General features: G+C 40.0%; 1 protein-coding gene across 1 annotated transcript in view; it reads left to right on the top strand.

Annotated features, from left to right (window-relative positions):
• LOC307219863 (DGAT1/2-independent enzyme synthesizing storage lipids-like) overlaps nucleotides 1-9,357 on the top strand; it is a 53,964-nt gene extending 44,607 nt beyond the window's left edge. The window contains exon 7 of the mRNA XM_079983382.1: nucleotides 9,154-9,357. Coding sequence (XP_079839508.1) covers nucleotides 9,154-9,231 — 78 coding nt within the window. The 3' untranslated portion in view covers nucleotides 9,232-9,357. The remainder of the gene's footprint in view (nucleotides 1-9,153) is intronic.
• Nucleotides 9,358-12,125: the final 2,768 nt, after the last annotated feature.

Raw genomic sequence — 12,125 nt, 5'->3', positions numbered from 1 at the left:
CCCTGCAGTATGCATTGCTTGATCAGGAGCAAAAAAGTTCCAGGTTGACATGCTTTGATATCAAAGGATCACAGAGACATTAAAAGCAACAACAACAACAACAACAATTTATTATTTATACCCCGCTCGTCTGGCTGGGCCTCCCCAGCCACTCTGGGTGGCTTCCATAGAAACCAAAAATGCCTTAAGATGTCTTCTGAATGTCAGGTAGTTGTTTATCGCTTTGACATCTGCTGGAAGGGCGTTCCACAGGGCGGACGCCACTACCGAATAGGCCCTCTGCCTGGTTCCCTGTAGCTTTGCTTCTCGCAATGAGGGAACCGCCAGAAGGCCCACGGCACTGGACCTCAGCGTCCGGGCAGAACGATGGGGGTGGAGACGCTCCTTCAGGTATACTGGACCGAGGCCGTTTAGGGCTTTAAAGGTCAACACCAGCACTTTGAATTGTGCTCGGAAACGTACTGGGAGCCAATGTAGGTCTTTCAAGACCAGTGTTATATGGTCTCGGCGGCCACCCCCAGTCACCAGTCTAGCTGCCGCATTCTGGATTAGTTGGTTTCTGAGTCACCTTCAAAGGTAGCCCCACGTAGAGTGCATTGCAGTAGTCCAAGTGGGAGATAACCAGAGCATGCATCACTCTGGCGAGACAGTCCGCAGGCAGATAGGGTCTCAGCCTACATACCAGATGGAGCTGGTAAACAGCTGCCCTGGACACAGGTTTGACCTGTGCCTCCATGGACAGCTGTGAGTCCAAAATGACTCCCAGGCTGCGCACCTGGTCCTTCAGGGGCACAGTTACCCCATTCAGTACCAGGGAATCCTCCACACCTGCCCGTCTCCTGTCCCCCCAAAACAGTACTTCTGTCTTGTCAGGATTCAACCTCAATCTGTTAGCCACCATCCATCCTCCAACCGCCTCCAGACACTCACACAGGACCTTCACCGCCTTCACTGGTTCTGATTTAAAAGAGAGGTAGAGCTGGGTATCATCTGCATACTGATGAGCACCCAGCCCAAACCTCCTGATGATCTCTCCCAGCGGCTGCATGTAAATGTTGAAAAGCATGGGGGAGAGGACAGAACCCTGAGGCACCCCACAAGTGAGAGCCCAGGGGTCTGAACACTCATCCCCCACCACCACTTTCTGAACACGGCCCAGGAGGAAGGAGCGGAACCACTGTATGACAGTGCCCCCAGCTCGCAGCCCCTCAAGACGGTCCAGAAGGATGTTATGGTCGATGGTATCGAACGCCGCTGAGAGATCCAGCAGAACTAGGAAACAGCTCTCACCTTTGTCCCTAGCCCGCCGGAGATCATCAACCAGTGCGACCATGGCAGTTTCAGTCCCATGATGAGGCCTGAATCCCGACTGGAAGGGATCCAAATGGTCCACTTCTTCCAGGCGTGCCTGGAGTTGTTCAGCAACCGCTCGCTCAATCATCTTGCCCAAGAATGGAAGATTTGAGAGTGGGCGATAGTTGGCCATCGTGGCCGCATCTAAAGATGGTTTTTTAAGAAGCGGTTTAATAACCGCCTCTTTCAGCGGGTCTGGGAAGTCTCCCTCACGGAGGGAAGCATTCACCAGCCCACGAAGCCCATCGCTCAGTCCTTCCCAGCTAGCTTTTATAAGCCAGGATGGGCAAGGATCCAGGAGACAGGTGGTTGGTTTCACTCGTCCAAGCAGCCTGTCCACATCCTCGGAGGTAACAGATTGGAATTGATCCCACTCAACAAATATCCATGGGAAGTAAAAGGCAAATAGAACCAAAAAACAAAAAAACACAGGTTTCTGATCTTCCCTAGTCACTTAATGAATCACTTTAAGAAGAGTTAAAACCAATTAAAACTCATTAAAACAGCTTAAAACCTATTCAATTCAATTGGAACTTTTAAAGTGGTAAATTACATACAACCCTAGTGGTGGGAATGAGACATTACATTTTGTTTTTCAAGTTTTCCTTTTTTTTGGGGGGGAGAGACGTAACATCTGAAAGTGACAAGTGCCTCTTCAGTTATAGAAATCAGTAACTTTTTTTCTGCATTTACGAACTTTACCTCCGGATATTGGACACCTAGATAAATTGTGGAAAGAGTTGACAATTGGATATAATTTTGGACTAAGATATTTTCTCTCTTTTGGAACTCCTTTTTCCTTGGGCGGATTTAATTTGACTTCTAGCTACACTTCCTTGAAGACAGTTGTGGATTAATTTGCAAAAACCTATTTGGAGATAGCCTAATTGGTGGCAAGAAGATTAATATCATCTTACATTATTCTGCTTGGTCTATACCCGAACTAATCATCTGGTGGAATAGCCTAATTGGTGGCAAGAAGATTGTTTCTGTTTTATTTAGGTTATTAATTTGATTATATTTTATATTTTATAACAAGTTGGTTAAATATAAAATCTGAAAAATGTCACACCAGCAAAAGAAGGGAGCAGATGGGGGGGACACCAGCAGAGAGGAAAGGGTCTAAACAAGAAGCAGAGTTTAAAGCAGAAATTTTGAGGATGTTTGCTGAAATAAAACAAAGTGAAAAGAATCTAGAATCAAAATTAGAATCAGTGGACAATAAAATTGGGAAAATGGATAAAAAAAATTGATGAGACAGTTAATGAACTGAAAGGGCAAATAAAAGAGGTATCTAAGAGAACTCAATCACTGGAGGAGGGCTTTAAGAGGACGATACAAGAAATAAAGGAAGTGAAGCGAGAGGAAGAGAGGATTAGAGTGGAGATGGTGGAACTAAACAAATCTCAAGAAGAAATTAAAGATTCGATTGCTATGAATGAACTGAGACAGAGGGAAATTAATCTGAGGCTGAGAGCCGTTCTGGAAATACAGAATGAAAATATCAAAGAAAGATTGATAACGGAATTAGCCCAATGGATGGAGTTACCATTAGAAGAGGTAGCTAAAACAGTACAAAATGCATTTAGAATGAGAGTAAGAACATCCAAAACAAGAAAACTTCCAGGAGACTGCTTAATTACTTTCAAGGACAGAGAAATGAGAAATCTGATATTACAGAAGAAGAGAGAGAAAAGCTTATATATAGATGGAAGTTACATAATCATTTTTAAAGATATACCAATAAGACTATTGAAACGAAGAGACCCATATAAACCATTGGTGCAGGTACTTAAGAAGAACAATATTGAATTCAGGTGTGAATTTCTGGAGGGAATTTCATTTTTCTACAAAACTAAAAAGCACAGATTGACAAGTCCAGAAGAAACAGGAAAATTTCTTAGAAGGTATAAGGAACTAAAAGCAGAAGAAGAGGAAGCCGAAGAAGTCAAAGGAGCAGGTGCCAAGGATGAATCAGAATCGGGGGAAGAAAAAGAGGAGAATGGGAAAAAGACAGAAGACGAAGAAGAAAAGGAAGAAGAAGAAACGGATAAATTATAAAAGAGTTAAAAAATAAATAAAATTTATTTAATTGGAAATCAACATGGCACTAAAACTATGGAATTGGAACATTAATGGGATGAATGAGAAAAAAATGGAATAAAGTCAAACAATTCTTAGAAAAAACTGGACATTATATGTTTACAAGAGACACATGTCGCAAAGAAACACAGGAAAATTTTGATTAACAAAAGATTAGGAAACAAATTTATATCATCAGATAAAGAGAAAAAAAGAGGGGTAGTTTTATACATCCAAAGTAAAATTGAAGCACAACAAATCTTCAAAGATGAAGAAGGAAGAATTATAGCAGTACAGATCAAATGGCAGGGTGAAAGTTTGATAATTGTCGGGATCTATGCACCTAATGGAAATAAGACTGATTTTTACAAAATGCTAGAAGAAAAACTAATTGAATATATGGATCAGAAAATTATAGTAATGGGAGATATGAATGCGGTGGTTTCATTGGAGATGGATAGACTGAGACGGAACAAGCAAAGAAGGAAAATTACCTAAGACTTTTTTTCAATGGTCAAAAACCATAACTTGATATATATTTGGAGACTCAGACACCCATTGGACAAACAGTTCACTTATTTCTCTGAACCCAATCAGTCAATGTCAAGAATAGATCAAATATGGGTTTTGAACAAATTGACCCCAAGAATTCTACAAATTGAGATTCAACCAAGAATAATCTCAGACCACAATCCAATAAAAATGGAACTGAAAGGATTTGAGGAAAGAACTTTCAGATGGAGAATTAATGATTGCCTCTTAGATGATCAAAAAATTATAGAAAAAGCACAAAAGAAACTAACTGAGTACTTTGTGGAGAACAGTAACAAAGGTACGAAGATGAGTATAGTTTGGGACGCAAGCAAGGCAGTGTTGAGAGGTTTTTTTATTCAACAGAATTCACTGAAGAATAAGCATAGAGAAAAAGGGAAAAAAGAAATTTTAAAGCAGATAATGGATAATGAACAAAAACTTATCAAAAAACCAAATAACTCAAAAATAAAACAGGAGATCAAGACTTTGCAAACACAATTTGCAATGATTATAAATAAAGAAATAGTACTGAACATCAAAAGACTAAGACAAAAAAATTTTGAATTTGCGAATAAATCTGGCAAATGGCTTGCGTGGCAAATTGAAAAGAGAAAGGAGCAAAATATGATCAATAAAATCACTGTAAACGGAGAAGAGATTGATAACCCGAAGAGAATCAGAAAATGGTTCTTGGATTTTTACAGACATTTATATAGAAACAAAGAAAGAAACAACATGAGGAAAATAGAACGATTTTTGAAAGAAAAAAAGGTGCAAAAGATCCCGACAGAAAAGAAAGACCAGCTGAATGCCCCAATAGGAAATGAGGAGATAAAAGAAGCTATAAAGGAACTGAAAAGAGGGAAAGCCCCAGGACCAGATGGATTTACAGCAGGCTACTATAAAGAAATGAGAGAGGTTTTAATGCAACCATTGAAAGAAGTTATGAACAATATTTTAAAGGAAAGAGACATCCCAGAAACATGGAAAGAAGCATTCATTACATTGATCCCTAAACAAGACTCAGATTTAACACAGGTGAAAAATTATAGGCCTATTTCACTGCTCAATACAGACTATAAAATATTTGCAGGGATTTTAGCGAATAGACTGAAAAAAATATTGAAAGAAATTATTCATGAAGATCAAGCAGGTTTCCTTCCAGGCAGGCAGATGAAATATAATATAAGAAATGTAATTAATATTTTGGAATATCTGACTGCTAGGAATGAGAAACAAGCCATATTAATGTTTGTTGATGCAGAAAAGGCCTTTGATAATATTGCTTGGGACTTTATGTTGAAGAATTTAGAGTTTAAGGATGTGGGGACTGAGTTATTTAATGGGATAAAGGCAATTTATACAGAGCAGAAAGCAAAGCTAATTGTAAATAATGTGACTACAGAAGACATAAAAATAACAAAAGGAACTAGACAGGGATGTCTAGTGACTACAGAAGACATAAAAATAACAAAAGGAACTAGACAGGGATGTCCACTCTCGCCATTACTATTTATAATGGTCCTAGAGGTTTTCCTGAGGTCAATGAGACAAAATGAACCAATAAAAGGGGTAACAGTTGGTCAGAATGAATATAAAGTAAAAGCCTTTGCAGATGATCTGGTAATTACGATTGAAGAACCATTAGAAAGTGTAAAAGAAGTCTTGGATGAGATTGAGAAATTTGGAAGTGTGGCAGGGTTCAGATTAAACAAGAAGGAAACCAAAATAATTACAAAAAATATGGAGCAAAGTATAATAGAAATAATGCAACAAAGAACAGAGATAGAGGTGGTGAAAAAGGTCAAATATTTAGGAATCTGGTTAACTCCCAAAAATATTGACTTGTTTCAGAACAACTATATACCGGTCTGGAATGGAATAAAGAAAGATCTAGAGGTGTGGGGAAGAATGAAATTATCTTTTTGGGGTAGAATATCTACGATAAAAATGAGTGTCCTTCCAAAGATGTTATTTTTATTTCAAACTATCCCCATATTAAAGGGGGTAGCAATTTTCAGAGAGTGGCAAAGAGTGCTTTCAAGGTATATCTGGCAGGGCAAGAAGCTGAGAATTAAATTTAAGTTATTAACAGATGTAAAGGAAAGAGGAGGCTTCGCCCTGCCAGACTTGAAAGTGTACTATGAAGCAGCATGTCTTTGCTGGTTGAGAGAATGGATAAAATTAGAGAATAAAGCGTTATTAGACTTAGAAGGATTTGATAACAGATTTGGATGGCACGCGTATCTATGGTGTGAAAAGAAGAAAATCCATAAAGGCTTTGGGAACCACATATTCTGGAGTTCATTAATTGAAATATGGGATAAGTATAAAAATCTATTAGAACCAAAAGTTCCACACTGGTTGTCTCCATTAGAGGTTATGAGTGTAAAGAAAATAAATATGAGAGGTAATTGGATTACTTATGGTGAATTGATAACCAAAGAAGGAGGAAAATGGAAATTAAAGCCATATGAACAAGTCAAAGAATATGTATATGATTGGTTGCACTATTTTCAGGTTAATGAAATGTTTAAAAAAGACATTAAAGAAAGTGGTTATGCAGAAAAAGATTCAAAGTTCCAGACAGACGTGACAAATAATAATTGTAAAATTTTGTCAAAAATGTATAAAATATTGTTGGAATGGAATACCAAAGATGAAGAAGTTAAATCGGTAATGATACAATGGGCCAGAGATTTCGGTTATAATATTCAGTTTGAGGATTGGGAAAGACTGTGGAAAGAGAATTTAAGATTTACTGCTTGTACGGAACTTAAAGAAAATGTTATGAAAATGTTTTACAGATGGTATATTACACCGGTAAAGTTAGCAAAAATGTATAAGACGTGTAATAAGTGTTGGAAATGTAAAGAAAAAGAAGGTACGTTTTATCACATGTGGTGGGAGTGTAAGAAAGTGAAGGGCTTCTGGGAGATGATCTATAATGAAATGAAAAAGATGTTAAAATATACATTTGTAAAGAAACCAGAGACCTTTCTTTTAGGAATTACAGGGAATGAAATAAGAAGAAAAGACTGTAAACCTTTTCAATATGCAGTAACAGCAGCAAGAACTCTACTGGCCCAGAAATGGAAACAAGAGGAAATACCGACAATAGAAGAATGGAGACTGAAGCTGACTGACTATTCAGAACTGGACAGACTAACCGGAAAAATTAGATATCTTCGAGACCAAAAGTTCATCGAGGACTGGGGGAAATTTTTTGAATATCTGAAAAGAATATGTGATGTGCAAACAAGACTGGCGGGGTTTCAAGAAGCACTGTGAAAGTTGAGATATATTTTTAAAAAGAAACAGGAGTGGGAGGGAAGTTTAATGGCAATATAAACAGAGAAATGCGTAATTGAGAGGTAAATATGGATGATTGCCAGAGAAGCTGAAGGAAGTCCAAAAAGAACCAAATTTGTGGAAATTTTGATAAAATTGTATATTTGTGTTGGAAAAATAATAAAAATTCTCTGGAAGAAGCAATAATAAGAATTCTCTGGAAGAAGCAATGGCAGCTTAAGGTAATATTGTATTGTTGGAAAAATATGGGCTATATTTAATAAGGCATCCTGGCTTATGAAAGCTAGCTGGGATGGGATGAATGAGTGCTCCAGAGGTAAGGTAAATGGGTCTTTGCATTGTGTAGTGCTGGATGCTGCCCTTAAAGAGGCAGCAGTGTGTTGACTCCTCAAGAAGCCCTCTCTAGACCTAACAGAGAACAACAACTATAGTAGGTGGAGAGGGTGGTTGTGGAGCAGCTGCAGGTGTTTCTGGGTGAAACTGGTAATCTAGATCCATTAAAATCTAGGTTCAGACCTAAATTTAGAACTGAATCAGCTTTGGTCCTCTTGATGGATCATAAAATAGACCAACTGTAGGGCCAGGTTCCCAGAAATATAGTCTGCGCTCCTGTAATGTGTTTTATGTGGAGCTGCCCTCGGGCCTTATCAGGAAGCTCCAGGGGGCATAGAATAGGGTGGCTTAGATTGCTGATGGAGGCATCTGACCAAGATTATGTGATACCATGGGGTAATTTGACCCTCACTGAGAGGAGCATTGTTTCCCCTTACATAAATATTTCCTTACATCTTTAAAGAAACAAGAAAGCAAAATAAGTGGAAGAAGACTGAAAGGGAATATGAGAGAGATAGGGTGCCAATTGTATTGTTTAGGAACAGGCTTGAATTTTGAATTTTGTTTTTCCACTGAATATCATATGCTAATACTTCATATTACAATGGGGATCTTAGTTATATTAAATGATTATTGATTAAAATATTTTAGTGGAAATCAACCCATGTCTTCTCTCTGTTTCATAGTGTCATATAGTGTCATATTTTGTTCAATAAAATATATGCTTTTGGAAGTGTTCAAATGTACAATATTTATGGACAGTACTTAATTGTGTATGCACACTTTGGTATTTATAGCCACTTGAGCAAAACCTTTCCATTTTTTTGTAGAAGTTGGTATGATTTAAGTACTCCTTTAGATGGACATTGCGAGAAACAGGACGGTGGGCTATAGAGGCCTTTGGCCTCATCAACAGTCTTATATTCTCAATTTCTCCCAGAAGACTGCTAAAACCCCTCCAAGTATTCCTGTTCTCCAGGGACAGTCTCGGATTTACAGATGCCATCCTGGTAGGATTTCTGATTTAATCCTGGAATGTCCCGCTTTTCCTTAAGATGTTCCTATTTTCATTTGAGAAATGTTGGAGGGTATTGAGGTATGTGACTCCTGAGCGAAGGAGTTAAGCAACTATACAACCTTTAGAAGACATCTCAAAGCAGCCCTGTATACAGAGGTTTTTTTAAACGTTTAATGTTTTTATATATGTTGTAAGCCACCCAGAGTGGCTGGGGCAACTGAGTCTGATGGGTGGGGTATAAAGTATAAAATTATTATTGTTATTATTATTGACATGCTTATTTTCATCTGAGAAACTTTGGAGGGTATGTTGATGTTGCTTTAAGAGTTGAAGCATAAATCAAAAATATATTACTAAAGCCAAGTTTGGTTCCCAAGGATGAAACCCTGTAGGTACTTATGGCATGGTCATTGGTGCACCTGTCTGGGATTTTTAATGCTACTGGCTCTGACTCCTTTAGCTTTTTTGCTATTCCTTTAGCTATAACATAATGTATTCCTTTGTTTTTGTTCTTTCAACAGACCAAGACTGCACTTGAAAATCTTCGGGATAAACACCAAAAAATGCCAGGAAATGTATTAAGAGCTCTTTCAGAATGATTTGATAAGGATGACAAAGCTAACTAGTCCATATAAAACAAACCATAGTTCTGTAATAGGAAAATTTAATAATTATGTAATTAAAACCAAATAAACATACAGTGGTACCTTGGTTCTCAAACTTAATCCGTTTCGGAAGTCTGTTCCAAAACCAAAGCGTTCCAAAACCAAGGCGTGGTTTCCCAGAAAAGGTAATGCAAAATGGATTAATCCGTTCCAGACAATTAAAAACAACCCCTAAAATAGCAATTTAACACGAATCTTACTAGCTAACGAGGCCACTGATCCATGAAATGAAAGCAATAGACCAGGCTGCAATCTACTACCAACAATAAAAAAACTGGCAGTGATCTACCCATTGGCATTGGAGGGAGCAGCACGAGGGGTGCGTGAAGAGAGAGTTCAAGTGGGGGGGGGAGGAGGAAAGGAAGGCAAAAGTTCTCTCTCTGAGGAGCCAGTCGGCTTCTCTCCTCCCGCCCCCAGGCCAGCATTTCTGGATCCCTCTCCCCCCATACACCCAGCGCCCCTACGTCACCTTCTTCAGGACTGGCACAAGCAGCCCCTGACAATTGGGTGCGTTCTCCTCACTGAAGAACTCTTACTTTATCAGCGGCTCCAGCATCCTCCCGTGAGGGGATGCCGTGGCAGTCACTTCTGGGGCTGAGCCGCTTGGCGTTGCTCTGGGGCCCAGAGCGGTGGCTGCAGGTGACACCCGGTACTGGAGGAGGGGTTGGTTGCTGTGGCAGCAGGGCGTTCCCTCACTCAATGGGGGCCATGGCAGGACACCTGGAAGCAGAGAAGGGGGCCTACTGCATCAGACCAACACAGCTACCTACCAGAATCCAGAATGACTGTAAAATTATTGAAGTGTATAAACCTGGAAATCATAAATATTTTTATTTTTTATTTTTAAGAGCCATGTGTTGCTTCTCTCCCTTTGGGAAAGTGAATTCTCAAACTTATTGTTAAATTGAGCAGAGAGAGAGAGAGAGAGATTCCTTGCCAGTGATGGGAGATTGAGAATTGGAGTAATTGTTCTGCGGTATTATGGCAGTGGACAATGTTGTAGTGCAACTTTTGATTTTGTTTGTAATGTATCATTATTACTTGTTTTAATATTAAATAAATGTGCAAAAATTTAGGGAAGATCAGAAACCTATGGTTTTTTGTTTTTCGGTTCTATTTGCCTTTTACTCCCCATGTTTTAATATTAAATAAATGTGCAAAAAATGAATAAATCCCTTTTCACAGGGATCTCATGTTTTGAAGTTCTCACCCTGGCCACCAGGGGGTATATACAATACCAGGTTTTTTTAATCTGCCTGTGGTTTTTATCTGCATTTTAGTAGCTTTTAAGTGGTTTTAATGGCTTTTAATGGGCTTTAACTCTTCTTCAAGTGATTCATGAAGTGACTAGTGAAGATAAGATACATGCACTTTTTATGTTTTCTGGTTCTGTTTGGCTTTTACAAGCCATGGATATTTGCTCTTAATGAGTCTATGACTGAATCGCAGACAGAGTGTTGTGAGTACAATTCCTATCTTTATTCCGTAGTCAAGAACTGGTTTCGTGTGACGCAGTATGTTATTGTGCATTATGAATGTTCTTGTAGGTGTGACTCCATATTTTATGTTTGATTACAAATGGCCACAACTTCCCAGAAGCAGCCTCCCCAAGCCTTCTCTCTTTTTCACAATGCTTGGTTTCTTCATACAGATGGCACACCCATCACAGTCTCTTTAAACCTCCACATAAAGGGACGTGTCTCCATACTGGTGGAAATTAGCCTACAAAAAAGTGCACCAGACAAGACTTCTGCTGCTCTCAGAGAGAGGTGACCAAAGTCAAGGCAATTTAGGTTTACCAGGAATGTAAGTAAAAGGTTTTGTTCATAGAATCATAAAATGTAGAGTTGGAAGGGGCCCAAAGGGTCGTCTAGTCAACCCCCTGCAATCTCAACAAACAATCCTTGCTTAGTTTTGCAAATGTCAGTTCCTGTGCATGGTTCAGCAGAGAGAGAGAGAGAGAAATGCTGTCTTGTCTGTGTGCATGTGTAAAAATTAGTTGTATGAACATCTTAGCCCAGGGGTCCTCAGGCTGGTTCACTGTCCCTCAGACACTGTTGGGGGCTGGACTATAGTTTGAAAAAAATATGTCCCTATCCACACTGCACATATTTTATTTGTAGTGCACAAAAAACAGGGGGGAAATACAATATTTAAGATGAATAATGATTTTAATCAACATAAAGTATTTCAATGGGAAGTAAGTGCCTGCTTTTGGTTAATGAGGTGGTCAATATCGCTAATTCTCATCCCTACAACCCAGCCTACACATGGATCACCCTCACCCCCATGGCCCAGCCTACATGCAGGCCTTCCATGACCCCATCCCCACAACCCAGCCTATACATGTGTCTGCCTGCACACACCCATCCCCACAACCCAGCTTATACACGTCTCCCTAACCCCCTTCCACATGACCCAGCCTATGCATGTGCTTCCCTAAACCAGATCCCCACAACCCAGCCCGCACCCATGTCTCCTTAAGCCCCATCCTCACGACCCAACTTGCCTGCGTGTCTCCCTAACCGCCACCCCTCCCAGCTTGCACTCCTGTCCTCCAACCCGAAATCCCCACACGCCAGCCTGCCCACATGTCTCCCTACACCCGATCCCCACAGCGCGGCCTGCTCGAGTGTCACCTGTCCCCATGACTCCCGACTCACTGCGGGGGCTGTAGTGGCCCATGTTGACGTTCATAGTGCCCGGCGACGAGTTGCGCCTGATCACCACCGTTGCCTGGTGCATCACAAACTCCATGTTGCAGCCCTGAAGGCACACCAGATCAGGGGATCAGAGCTGGCACCAGGCCCTGGGGAGGTGAGGCGGGC

This window comes from Podarcis cretensis (assembly GCF_951804945.1).
Source record: "Podarcis cretensis genome assembly, chromosome: 7".
NCBI classification, from domain to species: Eukaryota; Metazoa; Chordata; class Lepidosauria; order Squamata; family Lacertidae; genus Podarcis; species Podarcis cretensis.
This window is presented reverse-complemented; position numbering and strand designations above follow the sequence as displayed.